Source organism: Bombyx mori, chromosome 22 (assembly GCF_030269925.1).
Source record: "Bombyx mori chromosome 22, ASM3026992v2".
In the NCBI taxonomy this organism is placed as follows: Eukaryota; Metazoa; Arthropoda; class Insecta; order Lepidoptera; family Bombycidae; genus Bombyx; species Bombyx mori.
Window position 1 is genome coordinate 5,794,115 of NC_085128.1, and position 12,581 is coordinate 5,806,695.

The window sequence follows — 12,581 nt, forward strand, 5'->3', positions numbered from 1 at the left end:
GAATTTAATTAAAAAAATATGGAAGTCTATTTTCAAAATCAGTCATTTGTCTATTTAATAGTGTTTTGCTTTCATTATATTTTGGTATGTTTTTAATCAATATGGACGCGACTAAAAATACATAAAACTACGGAACACTAGTTCCGTCGCGGTAGCAATGTCGCACAAACTGATCCCAACATTAATGATGCAAACAAATTCATGGTCACTATATGGTGGTGTATTACTGGTATAATTCAACATAGCTTCTTACCAAATGGCACCGGAATTACTGCGGATGTGAACTGGACACAAAGATGAAGAAACTCGGGAATCTCTTGCCAGCCTTAGTTAACTGCACGACCGCGTTGCTCCTACACGACAACGCTCGACTTCATACAGCACAACAAATAGTGTCTAAGCTACAAGAACTGGAGTTAGAAGTTGTGCATCATCCATCATACTCACCAGACCTTGCGCCTACAGACATCTATTTTTACCAAGGTTTGGAAAAAATATCAATTCCCGAGATGACAATGAGATGAGTACAAAATGCCTTTGAATAGTTTATTCACTCCCGTATATTGACATGGGTGAATTTGTTTGATAAAAATAAAAACAAAATAATAAAAATATAAATTATAATTTTCTATATGTTAAACAGCAATTTTGTAGGTATAAACCAAATATTTTGTAAAAATATAACCATAACATTATTACCGTACACATACAAGATCGTCAATGCGCTAGGAGTTCAATAGTGACCATAGACACGACACATAATATTTATGAAACACTGACAGCATAGAGTAAGATTATATATACTGACAGTTGTAAGCATAGATTATACACCTAGTATTTGAGTCTAGTAATAAAATATTAAAGCCAACAATTTACAAATGGCCGATGTGTTTTAATCATATACAGCAATATATAAATCGCATAAAGAATTAAAATAGTGATAACATCTCTTTTAGATCGTTATTTTCTGGTAAAATGACATTAAAATGTCGTTAAAGTAATAATAGTCTATTAGTTTAAGACACTAAGCTACATCAAGCAATAACCTCGTAAACGATAAAAATGGAACTGCCACAGCCACCGCAAGGTACCGCACACACATAACAATATATTTGCATTCAAGTAAATCCAGTTATAAATAAACATTAATTACTATAAAATATATATTTTCAGATCAAGATCTCCGCAACATAATCGACAAATTAGCGCAATTCGTCGCAAGAAATGGACCGGAATTTGAGAAGATGACCAAGAACAAACAAAAAAATAACCCAAAATTTAGTTTCCTGTATGGCGGCGAGTACTTCAACTACTATCAATACAAAGTGACGACAGAACAAGCAAGTAAGCATAACAAAACTGATGACAGAAGCTATCCACCATAATCAATGATAGCTGATACGTTTTGTTTTAACCAATCTAAGTGAACCTCCGCTGTTTATAGTTCTAAAGCAAACGGCCGGTGGGCAGGCGGCATCCGCTCCCGCCGGGGCCTATATGGCACAGAACAGGCAATATGTAATGCCCCAACAGGCCAGCGCGACGCCTGCTCAGCTGGGTCTAGCGGCCTCGATGGCGGCGGCACCTGTACTTCAGCAGTGGCTTGCAGTCAACTCTGCCCCGCCTCCCCTTCCTCAGCACCCACAAGAAATCGACAGCATCACAACACAGATCAATGTGCTGAAAGAACAGATTACTCAGTCAGAAAATAATCTAAATGCTCAACATGCTGTAAGTATGTACAGTAAATTAGTAAAAACATGCGTATGATCTTAATTGCTTGGTGGTGTGATGTAATGATAGTGTTTCTGTTTGATTAAGTAAGTTTACATCAAGCCAAACAAGTCTTCCCACCTGTAAAATAGAGGTCTAGAAGGAAAACATATTTTGTTACTAAAGATTATTGTTTTTGATACCATTTTTTTTTGCATTGTAGTTTATAAATTGAATTTATTAAGACTACATTATTATGTATACTATTATTATGACTACAGTACCTACTCATGCAAAAGTAGTTGGGCATAGATTAGATTTTTGTTTTTGCATTACCTACATTAAAAGCGGGGTATTAACATAATAAGCTATCATAGCCTTATGGATAATACGCCCAAGTGCATTCATATTGAATGAGATGATTGTGCTGGGATCAAACCATTTTTCAAAAAATACCACATGTTCACACAGTACCTCTATGGTCAAGGAATAACATTGTATTATAAACATAAAATTACCAGTAGTATTATTTTTATTAGTCATTATTAGCCATACTCTTTCTACTAATTTCTGCTGCAAGAGTTTCTGGTTTTAATGATGTGATAGCTATTACCTCATGTATCAAGGTGGCTGGTAGGATATATTATTATATTATGGTTACCATTTAATGCCAGTTCATTCACCTATTTAAGGCAATAAGAAATGTACACTGAAATAACTTGATATATTTTATTGAGACACTATTTGGATATTTTGTTTAAAGAAAACAAATAAGTTAATTATTTATATAGATCGTATATATGCAGTAACTATTGGAATTTAGAAATTCAAACTAAGTTTTGAGATTTGTACACATTGTTTATTTTCCAATATTTCATATGAAACACCCCAATAAGTTCCTATGAATTAAATAATATGCATTCTAGGTTTTGATACAACAGCAGCAAGTGAAGATCAATGAGCTTGTCAGCAAGGCACAGATGGAGTCTTTACAGATAATGGCTGATGAGAACAACATCAATCTTAGTGAACTTGACAATATCCTACAGCCAATAATAGACAGTTGCACTAAGGACAGTATTTCTTCAGGTACTTTTTAAATTCAACTGAATAACTTATGACTCAACTGTATACTCTACATTCTTGAATATTGTATGTAATATTTAATCAATCCATATACAATTATATTATTTTCGTTTTTAAATCTTAGCTAATATTTTGCAATTTTTTTTTGTCTATTCAGACTGACCAAACATCATGTTCCCAAACTCAAGAAATACTCGAAATACTGCTAACTGCTACTGTGGGAACAAACAGTTTTATTTTTTGTATTTTTGAATCTGTATTTTATTTTTACATGTAACATTAGGAAAGGGTTGGATACTTCAACATGCTACATCCCATGATGCTGGCAAAGTCATATCTCAACACCTGCTTAGAAAAGTCACTCAAACTGGTGCTGCTTTTACTCAGAAACTACACATCATTTACCTTGTAAATGATGTACTCCATCATTGGTTAGTACCAAAAACAAATTTGATATTTAAAGTGTACATTTAGAATGGTTTGGGTAATTATTGATTGGTTGTGCTTAATAAACGATTATGTTTAAATATTGTAAAGTGTATTTGTCATTATTTGTGGGATATTGAATAGGATATAAAATATATCTAGTAATAATTAAAACAAATACTAAATGATAATGTATTTTTTTTTGTACTATGCTATTAAGCAAAACATAAACATATTTTAATAAAGTATTGTGTCCCTTTTTTATTGTCAATTCGGTGTCTATGATACTATTATTCCTAATTACAGTGCACGCAAAAACGCAGAAGATCTCAAGAAAAATTTGGAAAATGTGGTGGTTCCAATGTTTTGCAATGCCAGTATAGGTAACTTATTTATAATAATGCCCTCGAGATTTAGGTTTGTCTTTATTGTCGAATGCAAATTCTTATCTGCAGCTCAAAGCATCTTTAGAACTCCACCTGTGGTTCTCTCGTCAGTCAGGTAACTTGCTTAGTATCACGCTGACCCATATGACAACTTTTTCATTATTCTGCTGTTTCAGCGGTGACAGAGGAGCAGGAAGCTAAGTTAAACAAGTTACTTCGTCTTTGGGAGTCCAAGTCTAACTATTTCGAGACAGCAGTAATTGAAAAAATGAAGAGTCCCACCAGCTCCTACCAAGATTATCAGAACGCCTTAATCTCACAGCATGCGAATGCTATTTCGCATCTGACACAGCAAACTAAATCTACTTTTGAGAAGTAAATTATGGCAAGAATAAAACAGATTAGTGTTCAATATAACTAAAAAATTAATATATTCTATTTGATTGCAGTTATCAATCACAACACCAAGCTTTTGTTGGTCACACAATGCAACAAATACAACAATTGGAAATGCAAAAACATGCCCTTGAGATGCAAAAAACTCAAGAAAACAATGAAAATGAGCAGCAAAGTAATATGGGAAATTTTCATAATAGTAATTTCAGTGATATAGGATATCCACAGATGGGTGGCTATGATCAAAACTTTAATGCAAACTCAAATAGTCAGCAATATGGTAGTGAAAGTGGGGATAATTACCCAACAAACAACAGTATCAGTGGAAATGAGAATAGTTATGATAGCCAAATATTTGAACAAATAGCAAAGCAAAAGAAAGAAAATATTGAAGATCCTGATTTATCTAATCTACCAAATGTAAACTTCTCCGTACCACCACCAGGCTTCAAGCCTCTTGATAATGCACCACTGCAGGCTTTCCAAAATGGTCTTCCTGACCTTAGCAAACCTCCACCAGGTTTTCCACCATTAATTCCTGAAATTAACAATGAAGATTTGATGCCTTCAGTACCATACTTCGAACTCCCCGCTGGTTTAATGGTTCCACTTATTATGGTAATTATGTTCTTACTTTAAGGATATTTTTTTTCATACTTTCTTTATCATACATGTAAATAATTAATTTGCATGCTAAATTTCATTGTCTTCTAGTTGGAAGATGACAACTATAAACCATTAGACCCGGACAGAATTCGTTTACCACCACCAGCACCTCCAAATGATAGACTTTTAGCAGCCGTTGATGCATTCTTTGCCTCGCCAAATCATGAACGTCCACGAGATAAGTGAGTCTCATTTTCAAATAGCTTTTATTCTATTATATATTCCTTTGAATTCAGAAAATTATATTTCGCATCTAAATATACACTGGATTTAAGGCATAGTATAGTAACTGTCCATCGCAGTAAAGACTGGTGATGATATAGTTACAGTGATTTCACAGAATAATGATGGTTGTTTGCCAGTAATGGCAATAAAAACATGATATAACCTCACTGTTGGTAAATATTGAAGAAGAATATTATGTGTTATATTTAATAAATTTGCAGTGAAGGGTGGGAGAAATTAGGATTATACGAGTATTACAAAGCAAAAAATTCAGCAAGAAAGATGAAAGAAGACGCTATAGCGCAAGGTTATAGACAAAAATCGAAATCACCCAGTCCAATTCCTAAGGATTTACAGAAACAACCTACTCCACCAGGAAGAAGATACAGGTAAAATATATATACTCAAGACACATTAAAGATAGTGTCAATTGAAAGTGTACTAATTTTATATGAAAAATAATTATAACCCCAACTCTTGATCCAATTAATTTTGTGTTGTCTATTTTAGATCACGGAGTAAAACACCCGAACCTAATATACCAATGAAGTCACGATCACGTTCACAGTCACCTAAAAGAAAACACAATATGTGGAAAAGAGAGAGAGAAAGTGCAAGAGAAGGTAATTTTTATTCAAATATTATGAGGTAGTAGAGATTTAGTTGTTCATGACACCCGACGATTCTGGTTATTGAATTAAGTGTAGACAATTTCTAATTTTATCTCGTACATGAATAATCTATACTTCTATACTAATATATAAATCTACAATGGTTTTTACGGATGTTCCGTTATAACTATTGAACCATACATCCAATTGACTTGAAACTTGGTATTCACGTAGAAAATACATGTACTTAATGCATAGACTAATATTTATATGAGTGTTGGACTCCCTACACCAGTTGGGGGGGGGGGGGGGCGTTAATCTTGGTGGGGGTGAGAAATAATAATGTTAATTTTAAAAGCCCAGCGAAGCGGACGGCTACAGCTGGTCTCTTATAATACTATATTAATGTATAGATAATACATGTTTCAAATAATACTACGTTTGCATGCTAGCCTTGGCAAACGTTCACAAAAACACAAGCGTGTGAATAAACGGGGTTGACTTGCCTGAGCTAGTATAGTATAATATAAAGTGAAGTATAATATAAACCTGTGAAAAGTACCCATATATTGTTTTTTTTTTTTTTATGATTGAAAGTTTACTGGTGGCCCGAAGGCCTTTCCAGTTTCACCAGGACAGGTGGGCGAGCAAAGGCTCAGCCAAGAGGGGTGGGATTTGCTAACAACTGCCCGAGCGCCTCCGAAGGAGACCTAACAACTCAAGAGCAATTGTTTCGCGAATGAATCTACTACCGGATCGGAATCGCGACCCGCTGAGAAGATCCGGCGAGAAACTCAGCGGGCTGATGCATGGGTTAGGTTGCACGTCGACCTCTTTGTCGAGTTCGACGAGTACGGTTACCGGGGTCCCTAAGCCTGCCCCTAGTATTAGAGCTGAAGGCATCTAATGCAAAGGTTATTGGATCTGATGGATCCGTAAGGACGTGACCATATATTGTCTATGTGTGTAAAATGTTTCAAAATATATATTAGGCTTAAGTATTTTTTTCACAATGTGGCCCAAAAACTCACTGATGATCTCAAAAATGTCTGGATGTAGGCAGCACAGGAGGTCTTGGCGTTTCTTGAAGAAGCTTATGTTTAGCAGTAAACAAGCTTTTTTCTATTCTATTCTATTCTATCAGTCCAATAAATAATAATAATAATGTGTCCATACAAAAGTTCACTAAGTCTATTTTAACTACTTAATTCGATCGTTTTATATTATGCCAAGTTGAGTTTCTCTATTATTGTTAATTCTCAGGACGAAGACGTACCCGGTCGAGGTCAAGATCAAAATCACGTAGTAATTCCCGCGAACGAGAAAGACACAGAGACTCACCAAGATCGCGCCGTGTGGAACGCTCTAGATCGCCAACACCACCTAGTTTTCTGTGAGAATTTTATCTCTTTAAATTAGGTTTATCTTTCAAATCAGTTGACCTGTGCAATATCAGGTTGATATAATACTGTGTTGGCGACCAATACTGCGCGAATCAAATTTCCTTCGTTTTTAGCACAAATAAAAAGAACTGAATACCTATGAGAATTTTGTCAGATGTTTGTGATTGATTATTCATAAATAGCTAATATAGCGTATCTTATAACTCTCGCTGTGGCAGTGCGCTTCGTAAGAATGACGCGGCTTAATGGTTCACCAATTCCCCGTAGTAGGGCTACTGAACGGCGGAGCACTACACCGGAAAGTGTGCATGTATACAACAAAAGTTTTTAGAGTAATTACTGTCAAATAACAATTATCAATAATTCAAATATATAATTAAGAAAATAGAACAAGTACCTACCATCTTTAAGCATACCTCATATGTATGCCTAAAAAACAAGAATATCACGGGGCTGATGGTAAAGACGCACAGCGCTAACGTCGACGTGCATAGTCGATGCTCGTATACATAGGTCGTTGTGCAGATGCCTTCTATATCTAATGTTTGAAGCGAAGGGATTTAAAAAAGCTTGACTTAATTTGAGTTGCGCGGTATTGTTAGCGAAGCAGACATTGTTGCTAAGCACAAATTTTTATTTAACCTTCATTATTATTTCATTTAAGATATTTAAATTATATTAATTCACGTTATGTTAGAGACAATAAGAATCTTGAATCGAAAAAGTCTTGCTGAGAAAGCCTTCTACATTCTACAATAGTTTATATAGCAGTTGAAGTTGGGATAAAAATTACTTTTTTTATTGCTTAGATGGGTGGAAGAGCTTACTGTCCACCTGATGTTAAGTGGTTACCGGAGCTCATAGACATCTACAACGTAAATGCCGCTACCCACCTTGAGACATGAGTTCTAAGGTTCAGTCACAGTACATTACCCATCTAGAAGACAATTATCAAATAAAATAGCATATATATGTATATTTATTATACGACTATATAATTTGGTCATTATATTGAAAAAATGTCTTTGCATTAATTTGTTTTTTAAATAGTGGTGGAGCATATCCCACGACTTCCGGAGGTATAGATTCTACAAATAAAGGGCATCAAATGCTACAAAAGATGGGTTGGAGTGCAGGGGGCCTTGGTGCTTCAGGCCAGGGTATTGCAGAACCTATCAGTGGCGGTTTCGTAAGAGATAGACAAGACCAATATAAAGGTAATAAATAATAATGCTTGTAATGTTTTGTTAAAATTATTATTTTTCAAATTAGGTAAGTACTTCCTTCCTAATCCCTTCATCTCCTTTTTATCATCGCACCTCCCGCCATCAGAGCAGAGTTCATCCATATTATCCGGAACTGCTGTGTTCATCGACAGTGTGTTTCCAGAGGTCTTTTTTGCCACATACCATCCGGCTATGGAATGAGCTCCCCTCCATGGTGTTTCCCGAGCGCTATGACATGTCCTTCTTCAAAAGAGACTTCTGGATAGTATTAAGCGGTAGGCAGCGGCTTGGCTTTGCCCCTGGCATTGCTGAGGTCCATGAGGGACGGTAACCACTCACCATCAAGTGGACCGTATGCTCGTCGGCCTACAAGGGCAATAAAAAAAAAAACAAAAAATGTAAAGCACTGAATCTTTTTTATAGGTGTTGGCGTCAGTTTGAATGATCCCTATGAAAACTTCAGAAAAAACAAAGGTGCAGCGTTCATCAGCAGAATGAAGGAAAGAGCCCTTGAACGTTCTTCATGATTCCCGCAGGCTAAGACTTTGTAAATGTGTACAATGGGTTATGTGTGGATGAAATGAATTCTATTACCTAAATCATCTTTTAAATAAAGATAAAATAGTTTTATTCATAGTTTTATTTAATTCATTTATTAAAACTTCTAGTGGATAATCAACTTCTTTTCATGATCATTGAACACACATTTACATTAAGAGGTATAAGGCATTGTTGCTCTGGTATGTGATAGCATGTGATAGTAGCTGATGATGATCTTGTATGGGATGCAGTTCCTTGCCTTGTTCACACAAGTAGGATCCAACTGTCGTGATTAATTCGCAATAAATAGTGGAAGATGATGCTAATTGTGTGTCCCACATCCACTAGAGTACTGCACGAGGCGACGATGTGAAAAAGTAATAATGTATGTAGTTTGCTGAAACTGGTGAACCAAATCATGTTATTTAACAACAGTCACAACGTATATAAAATGCAATACTGGTACTATAATTGTTAAGAAGTATCCTCACATATCTTTACAAAAATGAACAGACCCATTGTGTGATTGTTGAAAAAGGAGTAGAATCAATCATAATTCGAAATCATCTTCATAATTGTCTTTAAATTCTGCTAATTTGTCCAAGCTCTCTGTATATTCTGAAGCCTCAAGGCCTTCTTCTTTAAACTTGTGTAATTTTGCAAATCTTATTCTACTGACATCTCTATGAAGTTTTTCTATCATATTTGCAAGGAAAGTTCCATTATGATAACCTGCTATCACAGCACAACTTTCAACATCCTCGAGTCGGTTATCATTTTTAATAAATCCATATTTATTCAAGTTCTTTGTAAATATTTGTGGGAATGGAGTTTTTAAATTCAGAGGTTGTTCATTAACTGTTAAGTTTGTAGCAGACAAGAAATTGTTAGCTTGAAAATATAACTCAAACATTTCTTTCACACTGTTACACCTATATGCTGGTAAATTTTGTTGAGCCTTTGCTTCTTTTGGTGGTGCCTTTAAATAACTTTCTGGTATACCCCTTATTGTAATCAGTTGAAAAAGTTTGTCATTAGCAATTTTACAACCAGGCGTTATACAGCTGTATATTGGTTGGATTCGTTCATTTAAATAGTCAATAAGATATTGGGATTCGTTTATTGCTATTGGCATACCCAAAGATGCTGCAGTCATCTTCCGTCCATATCCTGTCATATCAGCACAAATGTCAGACATTGTATGAATATTACTTTTATGCCTGTATTTTTGACTGAGCGTGTCAATAGCAGATGCCAATATAGCTGATGAGTGATAATATAGTTTTGGATCATAATTTAGACAGTCAAATGTTCTTGCATTACCAGGTTTCCTCCAACCCTTTTCTCCTGTACATAAAGGAACATACATAGTGGCATGCTCAGATAATTCTTGTATTGAAAGAAGAATGTTCACTAATCTAATGGAATCTCTTAAATTTGATATATCTCTTTCTTCTTGTGTATTGGAGTTGTTGTCAGGAAAATGTGATGCTATAATAGGGTAGGCCAAAATAGGTTTTGTATATTCATCAGAAAGGTGTTCTATGCAACCAAGAGCTAGGCCAGCAAAACCGTCTGTGCAGTCAAAATTTATTTGAAAACCTTGCATGCTGTCACATTCTTCAACATATTTTCTGATATTGTCACTAAATAGATCACCATAATCAGATTTCCATACTCCTCTACCAGTGGGATAGATGTCAAAAGCTTCCTGAAAATTTTACAATGAACTGTATTTGAATACAATAAATATGTGTATATTATATTAAATACATAGTTCATTTGAATTTTAAAAGAATCAGTTGAATGTATGAAATGATGTGAATTTAATTTAATATTGCAACAATAATTGATTGTAATTACTACAATTTTAACATTCTCTTGGGCCACATTCCATTTGGTAAAACAGTAACTCCCAAATGGTCTGAAACTGCTTATCATACCTCCACTTCTGTACGATCATACCTGGTACACAAAAGCCTTTTAGCCTTTTTTCCTAGATTATCCAGATTAGATCTGATTTCAATCACATTAATATAACAATAAATGTAATGTAACAACAAGATGTATATATGTACAAATTGTAAAACTTGCCTTATTACTTCCGTGTTGATACTCATTTACTACATTCACAGTTCTAGAATGAAAACGAGGATACAGGTAATCTGTCCAAGTGATTACATTCTCTTCAAGATTGTAATCTTTCTTTCCATCAGCTACTGTTGTTTGAACAGAATCAATAGCAGCGAGATATTGGTTTTTTTCTGGCGGGGGTTCTTCTATTTTTTCTACTGTATCCCACTGTAAATCTGTTTCCTGTGCGTCATCCGAGAGACCACCACTTTGTGGTAGAGTTTTTAAAGCCCCTTTCAAATCAGCTATCAGTAATCTGGGTGTGTAAGTTACTTCATTCCTCGACGTTTGACCCTCTCGGTATAAAATATCGTGATTTAGATCGGTAGTTGCAGTACCACTGTAATCAAAACTGAGCTCTTGTATATTCCAAAAATGGGCACCAACATAATTTGAATAGTGACCAAACTGTAAGGTCAGTATCTCACGTGTTGACATTTTCAAATTAAATTAAATGCAACTACAATTCTTAGTGTGTTATTCTTCTTAAAAATCTTTGTTTTTCTATACAGGTAGGTGCGCGATTTAAAATTTGTTTGTATGAGTATGAACATATATGTCTTGTCTATGGTATAAGCATAGATAATACACTTAATATGGTATTATCACTGAAGTAGGAAACCTAACGAAACTATATAGGTCTATGGGTATTATCATTAGGCCAAGCACGGATGCAATCTGAGATCTAGATCGAGAAGAATCGATTTTTTTCTATAACAAATTGGTTTTATTAACCAAGGAAACGATTTCAGGCAGTAGAAATTCGAGATTCAATTATTATGTAATGAATTGAATGTAACCTTAAGTAATAAATAATGATTTGGGATTAATCGGTTGCTTTGAAAATAAATAAATAATGAACTTATCCTACGACTTTTTGGCGGGAACGCAAGGAGTGAACTTTGGGATTTGTTTTATTTTGTCAATTTGTGTTTCTTCGGGCTTAAATGCACAATAGCGGTAGTTTATTAACTGTTTAGCATCTGTGAAAGTGCACAAATGTGGGGGAAAAAAGCTGCTGGACGTAACTTCTCGAGATGCTTCAAAAAGTCCACTGGGGATGGAGGGTGGGGCATGTCGGAGTCGAACCGACTAAAACCTCCTGTCGCTCAACAACCAACGTCCAACCCTCGCATGAGACAGAACTCATGAAAAGGCAAGGGGAGGAGAGTGAAGCGTTTAGTGCGGAGCACATCTCTCCCATCACCCTCCCCCTCGGGACGCCGGGCCAGCGATCGTCGGCGCCACGACCACCAGCCCTCTCGGTCGGCAGGCTGTCCGAAGCCCGCCTAGATGGCGCCGGTTTGAATAGGTTATCCTACGAAATACCCCGCTGGGTCAGAACCAGCGTGGGTCGAGGATAGCCGGCCTTCCATCACCCGGATGCTCTTGCGTAAAACGCGTGCAGAGCAGCTTGCACGTCGTCTTCTTAGGCCCCCTTCGCCGGGCCCCAGACCGACATATGAGGGGGACCCGAAACACTTAGAGGGCCAGGGCTAGGGCGAGATCCGCCTCCCTGGCCCCCGCTCGACGGCGGCGGGCTTGTGCATCTCTCACGCGCCCCGCCGCCTCCTTCTGCGAGATGGTGCACTCGCAGAAGTCGAGCATCGCCTTCCACGACTCGTCGTTGCCGAGCATCGATGCCACAACACTCGGCAACGACAAGTCGTTTCCTATTTTTGCGACGAGGACACGGCGCCACCCCTCCCATGCGGGGCAGGCAACGAGCGTGTGCTCCGCCGTGTCCAAGTCGCAACCACAATGGTAGCA

General features: G+C 36.5%; 2 protein-coding genes across 4 annotated transcripts; one reads left to right on the forward strand and one right to left on the reverse strand.

Annotated features, from left to right (window-relative positions):
* The first annotated feature begins 761 nt into the window (after window positions 1-761).
* On the forward strand, window positions 762-8,768 carry LOC101743561 (calcium homeostasis endoplasmic reticulum protein). 2 transcript variants are annotated; one of them, XM_004931911.4, is made up of 14 exons: window positions 762-1,087; window positions 1,174-1,344; window positions 1,445-1,731; window positions 2,640-2,802; window positions 3,083-3,230; window positions 3,532-3,608; window positions 3,788-3,986; window positions 4,061-4,625; window positions 4,722-4,855; window positions 5,120-5,287; window positions 5,409-5,521; window positions 6,773-6,902; window positions 7,963-8,129; window positions 8,562-8,768. In XM_004931911.4, exons 1-14 carry the CDS (start codon window positions 1,063-1,065, stop codon window positions 8,663-8,665), a joined length of 2,451 nt encoding a protein of 816 aa, XP_004931968.1. In that variant the 5' UTR covers window positions 762-1,062; the 3' UTR covers window positions 8,666-8,768. The 2 variants fall into 2 exon arrangements, with proteins under 2 accessions (XP_004931968.1, XP_012550792.1); XM_012695338.4 differs by lacking the exon at window positions 762-1,087 and having other exon boundaries at window positions 1,203-1,344; window positions 1,534-1,731.
* LOC101743801 (protein misato) lies at window positions 8,764-11,395 on the reverse strand. 2 transcript variants are annotated; one of them, XM_004931913.4, is made up of 2 exons: window positions 10,773-11,395; window positions 8,764-10,389 (listed from the first exon to the last, which is right to left on the reverse strand). In XM_004931913.4, the coding sequence occupies exons 1-2, from the start codon at window positions 11,247-11,249 to the stop codon at window positions 9,229-9,231; spliced, it is 1,638 nt and encodes a 545-aa protein (XP_004931970.2). In that variant the 5' UTR covers window positions 11,250-11,395; the 3' UTR covers window positions 8,764-9,228. The 2 variants fall into 2 exon arrangements, with proteins under 2 accessions (XP_004931970.2, XP_062530871.1); XM_062674887.1 differs by having other exon boundaries at window positions 8,764-10,385; window positions 10,769-11,395.
* Window positions 11,396-12,581: the final 1,186 nt, after the last annotated feature.

Bases quoted from the DNA above. Each gene is read 5' to 3' on its own strand.
- LOC101743801 (XM_004931913.4), bottom strand. From the start codon at position 11,249: ATGTCAACACGTGAGATACTGACCTTACAGTTTGGTCACTATTCAAAT. The intron at 10,390-10,772 runs GCAAGTTTTACA...TAAAATTTTCAG, and splicing joins ATCAACACGGAAGTAATAAG to GAAGCTTTTGACATCTATCC.
- LOC101743561 (XM_004931911.4), top strand. From the start codon at position 1,063: ATGGAACTGCCACAGCCACCGCAAG. The intron at 3,231-3,531 runs GTTAGTACCAAA...TCCTAATTACAG, and splicing joins AATGATGTACTCCATCATTG to TGCACGCAAAAACGCAGAAG. The intron at 4,856-5,119 runs GTGAGTCTCATT...ATAAATTTGCAG, and splicing joins CATGAACGTCCACGAGATAA to TGAAGGGTGGGAGAAATTAG.